The sequence below is a fragment of the Athene noctua genome, chromosome 4, assembly GCF_965140245.1.
Source record: "Athene noctua chromosome 4, bAthNoc1.hap1.1, whole genome shotgun sequence".
Taxonomy (NCBI): domain Eukaryota; kingdom Metazoa; phylum Chordata; class Aves; order Strigiformes; family Strigidae; genus Athene; species Athene noctua.
In genome coordinates this window covers 69,595,810-69,609,252 of record NC_134040.1, presented here as the reverse complement: position 1 = coordinate 69,609,252, position 13,443 = coordinate 69,595,810, and the positions used below count along the sequence as shown (strand labels likewise).

Sequence of the window (13,443 nt, the reverse complement as noted above, 5' to 3'; positions counted from 1 at the left end):
TGTACAAGCTTCTGCTTCAACCACGATGTTGCTTTGAAGTGACCCATACCAATAAGCAAACTTTGTAATTGTCCATAAGGACTGAGGGCAGAACCTTCTCAACTACAGATCACAGATTGCTCCAGAGTGAACTAAACTCGAACTTTCTGCTGTGGAAAAAGTATGCAACAAATCATGTAGTCATTGGGATGGCTCAGTAGAACAAAATACGATACAGGTCTACATCTTATGGAGACCGTGTTAGGACTGAAACACTGGATAATATAGCTGCAATTTCAGGGAGCAGGAGAAGGGAATTGAAGGTAGATCAACTAATAGAAAGGAGTATAACTTTTGCTTATAGAAATCTTATTAAAAAACATTGCATTATTGGTTTCCCACTGATTAGAAATAAGCATCTTTCTCACCTTTCTTCACCCACAGTATGAAGTGTTGAGAATGCCAACTACATACCTAGTTACACACTTCTCCATCTGGCAAAGATGGGAAGTAAGGACTAAGGAATTCCTAGTATCTATCTACAGCAGAAACATTTGCAAATCTGTGCTACTGTTTCCCAACCACAAAAATGATTCCTGTAGGAACATCTTGTCAGAACAACCAGTATTGTTACGCAGTAAGGAAGATTGTTTTAAGAATATAATCAGCAAATAAGACATTACAGTACAGGCTGCCATGAGGAACCATAACGAGAAACTGTGAATTGTGTGAAGAATTAAGAATTCTAACAGTTCAAGCTAGGATTTCTCAGGATACAGGAAAATAAATGTTTTCTTTCATAGCCATCTGTCTGCATGCTGAGATGAATCCTCAAAAGAAAATGTCCTGCTTGTTGGCCAAAGACACTAACTGCTGCAAATGTAAGTATGCCCAAGACTAGCCCAACTTAAACGTCAAGTGCATCTTGTGCATATAGCATTAGTGCACTTCAAAACAATAAAAAATAAATTGTTTGTGACACTTGGATTAGCACCAGATGCAAAGAGGAACAGAATATCAGCACATCAGCAGGCAGCAAATGCATTCAGCTTCAATGATTTCTTTAGCAGTATGCAGAATAAGAAAGCGAAATTTCAGACAAGCTATTAAAATTACGAGGACACAAGCATCAGGACAGCACTACAACCAAGGACAAGTTTACAACTAAGAAAGGAATAAAGACTGACAGTACAGGTACTACAAAAACACCACATAATCCTGATTTCAGTTAAAACATGTAAATTCAGACATCTCGGTGACTTTAAACCTGAAACAAAAAAAATCAAACAATAGTTAGGCAAGTAAAAAAAACCAACCAAAAACCCCAAAAAAGTACTAAGAACAGACAATGCAGTGTGACATCTCAGCAGCTTAGAGGTCTGCAAAGATTTAAAAAGACAGACAGTATGCAACACCTACCTCAGGAAGAATTCATTGCACTCAAAGAAAAAACAAATCCTGGAAAACAAAGACAAAATTGCTGAAATTAGATGCTTAATCCCCAGACCAGTAGTTGTAAGGACAATGCCTGCATAGATCCAAGCAATTTAAACACTAAACTAACTCATCCCCTTAGTGATAATTATAGACAGTATTACTTGACCGAATAGAGTAACTCCCTCTCTGCAAGGGGACCAACATTTTGAAAATTATATTTGCGCACAGTGTATCAGCCAGATGCACAAATAGGACTTTAAGGGAGCCTTGCCCACAAGTGATGACGTTTTTATGTCCCTAATGCAAAGATAACATCAAGGAAGCTATAGCCACAACCTTCAAATGCCTGCCAGAAATACCTGGAAAAGTAAAATTAAAATTGGCTGCAATAGTACCTACGGGACGTTTGCTGACCTCTGCAAGCCTTTGTCCAATCCCCTAAAGGAAAAGGGAGATACTAACTGCCTAAAGACATTATTTCAGCTACTCATAAACTATCAGAATCTGTGAACTACTCCATACTAACTGAAATTGCAACATTACATCCCATTTACATGTCACAAGAACAGAAGTAGGATGTACCCATTTGACTCCTTAACCCAGGTACCTCTGCAGCATAAGCAACCAGGAAGTGGAAATAATCTTCAATTACAGCAGATCCAGGGAAACTTCAAAAATATTAAATGAACCTGTGATATGCCAGTTCCCATAAAGACAATGGAAAAAAATCCAAACACAAAGCTACACTAAAAAAGACTGCCTGTGCTCACCACTCTGGAAAGCCAGCTGCTTGAAGCAACTGCCAGAATGGAGACATCCCAACCAAACAAACATCATAATACACAAAGTGGAAGCAGTTCAGCCCTGTACAGGTCATAAACAACAGATCTCCAACATTACTTTGGAAAGAAACATGTTTTCATAGAGAAGGTCAAATATGATTAAAGCAGCAGAAATGTGATTTTAAAAAACGGTCAGACAGACTAGACTCTTTTAATTACACAACAGACCCCTCTATCTTGTAAGATTACTGTTTAGATTTAAGAAGTCTGCTCAGAACTACCACCCCTCCCTTCCTTCCCCTCCTCCTCAACTACCTCCGCTGTTCCTAAGTCACAGTCAATTTGTATCTGACAAAGACTTCAGCAAATAAAAAAAAAAATCTGTATTCATCAGAATATTGCAACAAAGTAAACGTTATGCTATGGATATATATAGGGCACTACATAGAATCCTGAACAGACCAGCTTATCCTGAACAGACCAGCTTTCAGGAAACAATTGAGAAAAGGGCTATGTATATTCAGACGAAGAATTGAAGTCTGAATTTGCCCTGCCTGGGTGCACTCCTTTCAAGCTTTTTGGGACTGAAGCTCTGCCTCCTTCCATTGTTCTGAAGACTGCATACCAAAAACACTTTGGGAGGAAGGAAATGGGTGGTACCATGTTCTACAAAGGAGCAAAGAGAAGCTGTGTGAGAAAGCAGCTAATATAAGCAACAGGAAGAGGTTAATAGGGAGGGAGAATTGTGCATCTAGAGAACAAGGGAGGTATGAGGAGGAAAAGCACGTATGTGCTGAGAAGAGAAGAAGCAGCTAAGTATACCCTTTCTTAGTCAACAAAGCACTTAAAACATGAATGATCTGTTGAATCATATTCAAGAGCAATAAATATGTAAGCTTTATGAACATGAATTTCAGTGAAGTCTTTGCTATGAGCTTTTCACAAATACTGACTGACTTGCCAAGTCAACTTCACCAAGACACAGCATGAAAAATTTCAGGAAGCTTGGTGATTTTGCCAGCATTATTTGAACAGAAGACAAAATTCAAAATTCTTTAGAAACTTTTATGTTCGGCCTTAACCACAAGAGGGACCTCAATCAGTCCTCAGGTCTGCTCATCTTTAACAGTTACACTGTGCTAATATCTCTGCTCACAGCACACAGACTGAAAAGCATTTCACAGAGTCCAGGGACAGTCAAGTTCTTTAGCCCAAGGAGTCATAAAAAATAAGACTAGAGACTTCCTTGGAAGTTGCATTTCACAGACCTTTAAGTTTTTTTGCTCTCCTTTAACTCTGTTAAGTAGGTGCAGACTTTCTCAAGGCACAGTACTGAAACCTGAGTAAAATTCTTCAGCCAAGGTCTCAGCTAACATTACAGAGAGAAAGATTCACTTATTTCATAGGTTACCCAAGGCACAAAAGCGGTCCAGAATGTGTGTGATCAGCAAGAGAAACATACATGTATGTAGGACAAGGCTCCAGAATAACAAAAAGCCAAAACAAAACAAATTTTTAGAGCAACCAGAAAATTTTAATCCCTGTCCTCTAACCCAAACCAAAATCAGCAAAGTAAACAAAGATTAACAAACTAGTATTTTGGAGGATAGAGATGAAAATCAAAATTGACAGAAATCAAGCTGAATAAGATTTTTTCATTAACACAAAAAGCAAAAGATTCTTCAACTGAATAAATTTCTCAAAACCAAAATGAGTCATTGGGGCCACTATATGGCCAGGAAAGAACAGAGCTCAGGAATAATCCTTCTATAACTACCTAACAACATGAAACATTCTTCAATATGGAAAATGTCGTTAAGCACAGACTAATAAAAATGGTGATAGTATCCAGCCCAGAGTTTTGAAAGAACTAGTATTGGATATCATAGACTGAATAACAAGACTTGATGAAGCTATCATATGAGTACCTATACCAGGTGATTCAAGAATAACGAACATGAGAAAAGTGGGGGGAACAAACAAGCAACCAACCCGACCTAATAAAATCTTGAAAACAAGTCTCAAACCAGAAAATGGTTTATAGATCCCAGGCTAAATACAAAAGAAAAATTGCAAGGTAGAGATTATATCAAGTAAAAGATACTACCTACCTGCATGGGAGGTGGGAATAAACTGTGCTTAAACTGTGCTGTAAGAAGAGAAGTATCAGTTTGGAGAGGGACTGCTGCTGGAGTTCTTGATGATCAAGTTGGGACTAAATTTAATAATGAATAATAGTCATCATAGCACAAATACAGTTGGCTGAGAATACAGTGTTGGAGGGCACTGACAACAGATAGATCAGTATATTGTACGAGGAGGATATGCTGACATGATAATCACAGTGACAGGAACAGAATAAAATGCAGATCAAAATGCAGATCATGCTTCATTTCAAGCAGTAGTTTTGGACATCTATGTTAACAAAAAAATCAAACTGCACAAGATACAGAGTGGCTACACAAGTTTCCACTCTTCCACTTGTCCTACTGAAGTCTGGATTACTCGAGACAGACAGGAAGAAAGTATGGCTACTGCAAGACATAGGTAAAAGAAAACAGAAAGAAAGAGAGCCACTCAGCTTAAAGAATGTTTAATGCAAGAATCATATACATATATAAAACAGCACATGGAAGCTTGTTACCTTTTGACCACTGAGGCTGTGCATTAACCTTCCAATTAAGAAATGCAGCAACAAAGGCTATGTCTTCTTAAGAGCAAAATGTGTATCAAGGTTATATGAGGGTTTCCTGCACTGTCAAATCAGAACAACTCTTCCAGTTCTACACTGATGTTGAAAAGTGGGGCCTCAGTCTGGAAGGTTGCTTTTTATCAGTGCAATTCCCTATGTTTTACTTGGACTCTTGGCCACAGACAGAAGGGAAGCAAAGCCGTCCTAGGCCACACAGACTACCTTCTGTTAGCAAGCCAACAGTTCAGATGATCTTACACAAAACTCAAACTAGTTTAAAACCCCTCATATTTCTCTAGTGATGAGAAAAGCCTCAAAATGATTGAACACACCACTTAGGCAATTTATCTCTGCCACAGCTACTGATTTTGGGGGAAGTGGCAATTTTTTTTCTGGAACTGTATCAGAAGGTAACAACTGTATGTCAAAATACTATGGCAATGACTGAGAAGGCATTTTAAACATGACTGCTCTGGTGTTTCACTGAGAAAAAGATTGACAAACTGCAGCCATCAAATGCCTTTAAATAATGCTGTACTGTTTTTTTTTTCCAGTGCAGACAACCTAGCTAAAAACCTGGATGCTGTGTTGGTATACAATTTTTTTTATATATATATACACACACATATACAATGTTTATAGATATATATTAGCACACGCACATACATAAAGTTTTTATATGCACACAAAGAATTTCGTTGCCAGCAAGGGCAACAGTGCTACAAAGAAAATGATCCTACTTTCAGAGGTTAGACTACCTAGGGCAAAACTACCCATTTAAGGATCTACCAAAAAACCCCCTAAAATATCCACACAAATCTCCAGACTGAAAGAGAAGACCAAGCATGTCAAGCCATGAGATAGTGCCACCAAATAAAAGGCTGAGGTAGACAAGTCTACACTTAAGAAACCAGCACTTCTACTTAACACAAACTTGAGTCTTCACACAGAGAGCCAAGACTCATTTCTTCACAGGGAATGCAGCCGTGTGCGTGGAGGGTCACTGTATAAATTTAATCCCAGAAAAAACAAATGAGAATAGTTTAAGATTATGAAGTTGATGGTTGCTAATAGTTGGGTACCCTCAATGTTTATAGCATCTTGGTTTATTCCTGTGATATAATGGCAATTTATGAATTTGAAGAACAGCTAATATTCTGGTACCTGGGGTGTATCTCTCTTTCCTAAATAGTCACTGCATTTAAACAAGATAAAGCTTTAAAGATTTCTGTATTTTAGTAAAAACAACAAATTTTCATTATCAAATTTTCAGTGGAAAACAGAAAGTAACTGATTCCATCTTATGTCAGTAATAAACCTACTTTCACTCCCAGTCCTCTCTCAAAGCATGCCATTTTTAGACACAAGACTGCAAAGCTTACTTAAAGGATGATCTAGTGATGGGTGACAAAATTATACTAATCATCTCAAATGGTTGGTTTCCCCTGAGGGGGTCAATTTTCAGAGTAATTTTAACAATATTCATATTTTTCTCAATAGATCTGTGTTATTTAATGTATGCTAGAAAGGCTATTGGTGCTACATAAGCTTTGTCTACAAAAGTATTTTTGTTTCATCACATATCAAGTAATACATAGATATTAATACTGGCAATTAAATCATACCTTACATTCTTCGGAGTTGATTTTGTCTCAACTATTCTACAATCCATATAAGACAGGAAGTCTGGAACTCTGTTATGTTTCCTACTAGTCTTGAAGCAAACAGAGGGTTTTGGTGGGATGTTGTTTTGTTTTAAAATAGTAACACTGTTCCCCCACTTTAGGTGGACCAAATATTTTCGTTTCAGATTTACAGATGTAAAACATGCATGCTTCTCCAGATAACCAAGGTTAATCCATTAAAGCAGTACCTTCAATACCTGTTTTTATGACTTTTATGGCTGACTCCATTGTGTAATATACTGCATAAAGAAGTAGCCTCTGTCTCAACAAATTTCAGGGGAAAAAAAAAAAGTCATAAAAGATAATTGAATAACATTTCTTCAGGCAAAAAATTTTTCCTTAGATTTCAGTGTTCCGTGCAATTTTGGGTAATGCAACACCAGATCCCAAGAACTGGCAGTTTACTTGTCCGCATCTTGCTTCATCCACACAATAAGTACAAAATTCCTATTACACATACTAGGAACAACTATCAAATCTGTTTCATAAGCAGCCATACCACAGCAAGGTCTTTACTTCTACCAAATTGGTTGCTGTGTGAAGTGTTCATTATCTCCCAATCCACAATGAATTAAGCTATGTACATTGGATGATGAGTGTTGAGGATGTCTCTACATAATGTGTTCTAAAAATATTAATTACAGAAGGGAGGCATAAACAGGAAAACAGGGAATGCTGCCTAATTCAATACTAAATTAAGCACATTGAAAAAAATTGACAAATGTCCAAATGGTTCACATACCTCACAAGTCAACAAGAATTATTTTCCTAACAATGTACCTTTAGTATTACCAAAGGACAAAATTGCAGTCAAATATATGTAAAAATGTACATTCATTCTACTCATGTCAGAACCAATGGTAGTTCTCTATCTTGCTGAAATGTACCCAACAAGCATTAGCCACAGATTCACAGACAGTAGTTCCACACACACACCATACAAATATAACGGCCTCTATAATTTCTTTCCTTACAGCGCTAGAGATTCCAGTGATAAAAAGGGAATGTTTCCAAGTCCTGTATTTTCAATGATTTTTAACTTACTTATGATTGTATTTTAAGTGTAGAACATTTCTAGAGTTACATTAGGCAGACTTAAATCTACACATTTTGTTGCTCCTCTTTGCAATTAACTGATTTTAGATTTGGAAACACCTGTCAAGCATTTTAAAGCTAAATGGGATACAGCTGATAATAGCTTTAGCTGTGACATTTCAACCCAGTCTTTGGCATACTACTGAAAATAATTAATCTAATCCCTAGGAAAAAAAAAATCTATAGATTTGACATTGAATTAATGTCAACTTTTAATACTGGGGATGCTACTGGGTGACTTAAAAAATCCTTCTTTGGTAAAGACTCAAATGGATCACTTTCCATACTTCTCCCTACCCAAATGTTAAAACATGTATTCCTTACTTTTACACCATTCAGAATATAAAATCAACACAATCTTCACTTTAAAACTGTTTACTTAATGTTTACATTCTATATATACCTAAGACCATACCTACACTCTTTTTTTTTGGTATCTCAAATGTTTCTGCTGGGACACACCACATTATCAGTCATTCTCATTCAGCAGTACACACACCAAACTTCTCAAAATTTTTCAGCATAAGTGTATATTAAGAAAAACTCCACACCAATGGTTTGCCCACATCACTTGGCAATGTCCCTTTAATATTAATACACAGAGAAGTAAAATTTTTTCATAAATTTGTTCAAGTATGTGGAACATGTAAAATGCATAAGAATCAATATGGACTTCATTAATGTTATATTTATTTATTTTCCAGCTTCATACAAACTGGATGTAGAAGCATAAACATAGTACATTTCTACCATTTTCAACAAAAATATAACCAATATGTACAATTATTGTATTAAAAATACAAAAGGGATACAGACTCCACCAATGTCTTTCTAAAAGACATACAGGTACAAGTAGTATCAAAAGTATGAGGAAATCACCAGTTAATTGTACATTCTGCACTTGACATCACAGAGCGAACTGAGATTAGCAGTCCTATGGTCTACAATTACTTAATGCTTATATAACATTTGTGCAACTTGTGATAGAGCTAGGATTTTGTAATTCTATATGCACATGAGGTCCATAGCCTTTAGAATAAAACTGGCAAATAATGCATATTACATGTAAAATTACAAATGCATGATTGACAATGTGATATATAAGCAAATAGACAAAAGCTATGATTACAGGAGAGAGAATTAAATAAAGCACTGACAATTGTTTGATACAGTGAAAAAACACTGCAATTTGATCTTTAAAAGTTGAAGCTATTTACGTTTATCTACTGATCAATATGATCAGCTGAGTTCAATGGAAAAAAAAAAAATATCCAAGACCAGCAGTTCCTCACATTTGAGTACTACTCGGATTGGCAGCCTTCACTTCTCCGGAGTCTGTGCAAAAACAACACAAAAATAGAGGGGAGGGTCATTTCAGTCATTATAGGGTTAATAGCAGCTGTGAGCAGGTGGTTGCTACACATTGGCCTTCTCTACACATGCAGTGTTCCATGAAGCCATTAACAGTTGTGACTATTTCTGCATTGCAAAGGCTGGCAAATCTAAACGTGTTATTTTTCGTTACTTAAAGGCTCGTTTATCCCCTAATGCCAAAGTCAATAGATGGAGGTTATTAGATCAGTGTTAACAGCTGACAGGAGCTGTGACATCCCAACTTGCCTTCACTGCAATGTTATCCAGTTAATTTTTCTTTTAATTAACTACTATATAGTAAAATAAAAAAAATATATATATATATAACTTAAAGGTGAGGTTGCCATCTGTTTCATTAGAAGGGGACACTTTCTTTTTTAGTATGCCATCCTGTATCCCGCAAGGCACAGGTATGAGACACACAGTGTCCTCTTCCATCACCAGCCAGTTGCAAGCACACGTTTCTGCATTTACACTAGACCCGGCTGGCTGAGGATGCCATTAACGCTAACATTTACAAACTTTTGAAGATTCCAGGGTGGGGCACATTAAGAGTGAAGCGAGACGGTCAAGGAACGGCTGCATCCCCATAACCTCTGCCTTCCCTTCTGCCCTGCTCAGCCACGTGGTAGCAGTACTCTTTCCAGGAGCTCAGGCTGGCAACCCTACTTACGGGTATGAAATAATACTGTAATCACTACGCAGATGCAGTATTTGATCTCCGAAACGCAAACATACAAAATCGTAACAAAGGCATTGTAAACAAGCAAATAAGCACTGCCTCCTTGAAGGATTTCAATGCATTTTTCTCTTTGTAGATTAAAGGCCAAATGTAATTTGAGAACTAGCTTATCTCATTATCCCAATGAGACTAAGTGCTAGGATTGTGATTAAAATCTAAAAGGAAGATTTAAAAAAAAAAACACCCTTCCAGGCATTGGGAAGTGCAGCCAGAGTTAATCATCCTGATGTGATGATCTTGGAATTTGGAATGATACTGTGTGATGTGGCAGACAGCGACAGTGGTAGCTTGGAGATTGCTGCACTGTGCATTTCAAGCAACACAGTTTGAAAAGTGCCAGGGCAATTTCTTCACAGTATTTCACATGCAAGGGGAGAGGGGACAGAAGGGGAAGGGGCGGAGGAAGAAGCCCCATGCTGCTTTAAGGCAGGGAAGGAGGCAAATAGGTCCACCATCCTTTAACTATAGTTCCAAGGCTCCTATTCTAGGGACGTCTTCTTGTGCTCTCCTTTAAGGTGGCTCACTCTGGATCCAGAAAAGTCCAAGTCTTAGACAGCAGAGACTTGTTCATCTTCTGCAAACACAACAGGATAGGGGAAAACAGAATTTATATTTTTATCTATCTTTCATATAGAACAAGACTGCTACTGAATGAAACAACTGTACTGTGCTCATGTGTTTTCTGTTTCATTGTATTAGGTATTTATTTTAAAACAATCTAAATATCTGTACATTTCAGGTCTCATGAGTATTCCTCCTTTGTAATTTTGTTCTCGAAGAAAAAAAAACAATTGCTATAACTGAGCTAGGTGCAGTTCCTCACACAATAGCTACTCCTCAATATCCAATAGCTTCATAAAGCCATCTTACATTTTTCCCTGAATATATCTGTGATTTATTTATATTAAGATTGCATAAAAATTGAGTGCAGCTTTAGTCATCATGGCTAGAAACAATTAAAATTCTCTGTCATGGTAATTCTTAAAGTTTGAGGCAATTGAATTAAGGTAGACTTCATTTTTTTCCATCGTGTTCAACTTCTGACTTCATTCTACACATAAAACCTTAGCAATGAAGCAGTTAGGGAGGAAAGGGGAACGTTAGTCTTTCTATCATTAAGCAAAACAAAGCATTCCAATGTGTGATTTGGGCACTGCCCTGACAAGATTTTGAGCACCTTGCCCTAAAGATGCAAGCAGTTATACCTGCACTCCATAGAAAAACATAGCTCATTACGATTGAGCTAAAGTATAAAGATACAGACACGCTGGGCAAGCAAGGTAGCAGAATAGTAGTGGGCTCATTATGTGAAGCAGTTGGTGTGGAAGACCCAATGTCCACCGTTTAAGAGTTTCAGGTAGAACGTGAGTGACTATCCAAAATAAACCTGAGCTCTATGGGATGGATGGACAGGTATTCTGTAGACCAGGATACTTTTTTGACCATTAAATACATGGTTAGTGTCAAACAATAAGTATGCTGGAAAACTTCAGGACAGGCAGGGCTGTACCTGGTGAACACAGGCACCTCCAGAGAAGCTGCCTAAACCAACTGCTTGTTTGTCCAAGATTCGGGTGAACCTAACATTCCAAATTTTAAATTATATTTAGGAAGAACTGAATTCCTCCCCTTAGAAGAAATTACAAATAGTAAGTTTTAAAAGATGGAAGAGAGCTCGAATTATGGCAAGAATTCTACGGAGGAACACATTTGTGTAATTTGCTTTGTGCCTGTGAAAGCACTGACCGTTTTTGCATGCAGCACACTCAAAATTTAACAATGAGAAATTTACCATCTTCCTCTGTGGAAAACCCTTGAGACGGATAGTGAGCAAGACGTGGATCTGACTCATTTGGTTTATGCCACTGAGGTTTGTTCACAGGCCTGCTGGTTGAATGGCCGTGTGACTGCTGCTGTGGAGTTGATGCCCCATGAGTCTCACATGTCCGTGCCACCATTCTAGACCTCTGAAGTGCTATGTTGTAATCTGGAGGCTTTCTGGTTGGATGCGAACCACCTTCTGCAAACTCAGCAATAGGTATTCCTACATAACCAGGAGGAGTTGGAGGTGGTTCCCGATATCGACCCTCTTTTCGTGCTGCAGGAAAAACAACAGACTACTATAAGAGACAGTAAGAGGAAAACTGATCAAAGGAAAATAAACAGTGGAAATTAAATAAATATCACCCAACTCAACAGCCCAGGAGGAGAAAATCTGAAGGAAAAAGGTTAACTACCATATGGTAGACAATGAGGTCTTGAAAAATAACCATGCAAGAAAGTATAGAATATACAACATATACAGGATATAGCTATACTTCCAGTAGTGAAGCATTAGTCTAAGAAAATTCAACAAACTACATGGGGAATTTGTTCAAACTTAACAGCTGAAGCTGTTCCATCAATTATATAGAATAAAACATATATTGATCAAAGTAACATGGAAGGCTCTCATCAAGACATGATGGAAGTGACAAACATCAGGAATGAGGGGATCTCCCCAAACACATGACTATCTTAATGCTGAATGTGGGCTTTGTACCTAAAAGCTCATTTCTTGTTTTTAGCATCTGGGGGGTGTGGGGGGGGGTGTGTGTGTGGAAGCACTCGAAACATTATTCATTCTTAAAAACCTTACTAATTAATTAGACATAAGCTACAACTCCAAAAGGTAAGGAAGAGAAGTCAGCTTCATCTTCATACTTTTTATAAACACTACTGCCTGCTGCTCTTACAGTTAATGTATTCTCTGCAAAATCAAAACTTGAAAGTATGCCTGTAAGAACAATGATTGAACATGATTTTATATAGGAGATGGAAAGACAACCACCTAGTTTATGGATCTCATTGAGGCATAACTGTTTACCTGAAAAAGGCTTAACTCTGGGCATACTTAGTTCACTCTTGCAGAAAACTTTAAGGGAGGAAACAGCCATTAAAAATTTTAAGCATCTGCAGGGACACACAGCAGATAGGCATGGCTCTCTATTTTGGAGTTACTTATTTACAGAAGTCAGCTGGGACTTTGATACTGAACAATTTTTGTGGGTCTAGCCCTTTAACACATGACCACTTAACTTACAGTACAAAGGCAAACACAGCAGGAAAAAACACTGACACAGACAATTTACTCTCCACAGCTTGTCATACACCATACATTCTTGCACAAGGGGTGATGACAACATCACCCTGCATTAGGCAGCATGGACTTGACTGAAAGGGCAGAATGAACTTAAAATGGACCGGTGCCAGTTGGATTCAACTTTTTATAAACTCAAAATAAATTCTCGCTATTATAACAAAACCAATAGAATCTAAATATTTTTCTTGTACAAATTGTTTTAATTGAGGAGAGCAGCATGAAGAAGTTTGAGAAATTTTATTCGAAGACTTCTGAAAAATAGCTTAATCGCAGAAGAAACTCTGTAGAAAAATTCTACTGAAATACTGCAAGAGATCAATGTCTATTCAGTCCAAAAGAACCATATAAAAATAGCAGCTTCTGTTGGACAGCAATATGCAGTTACATTTGCAGGATAATTAGTAGTACTGAAGTGCATAGGAATGTGTGGTTTGAATTTTCAGGTGTCTCTCACGTTCTCTCAAGTTTGTAATGGCAAACACTGCCTTGAGAGGCAAGTTTGGAAGCATCCTCAT

At 37.5% G+C, this 13,443-nt stretch overlaps 1 protein-coding gene across 6 annotated transcripts in view; it reads right to left on the bottom strand.

Annotated features, from left to right (window-relative positions):
- Positions 1-8,243: 8,243 nt before the first annotated feature.
- Positions 8,244-13,443, bottom strand: part of RAPGEF2 (Rap guanine nucleotide exchange factor 2) — a 188,879-nt gene continuing 183,679 nt past the window's right edge. For 4 of the 6 annotated variants that reach the window (XM_074905695.1, XM_074905696.1, XM_074905699.1 and 1 more), the window contains 2 exons: positions 11,579-11,884; positions 8,244-10,360 (listed from right to left, as the gene is read on the bottom strand). In XM_074905695.1, the coding sequence (XP_074761796.1) occupies positions 10,335-10,360; positions 11,579-11,884 (332 nt within the window). In that variant the 3' untranslated portion in view covers positions 8,244-10,334. The remainder of the gene's footprint in view (positions 10,361-11,578; positions 11,885-13,443) is intronic. The other 2 variants (XM_074905693.1, XM_074905694.1) reach the window with 1 other exon arrangement.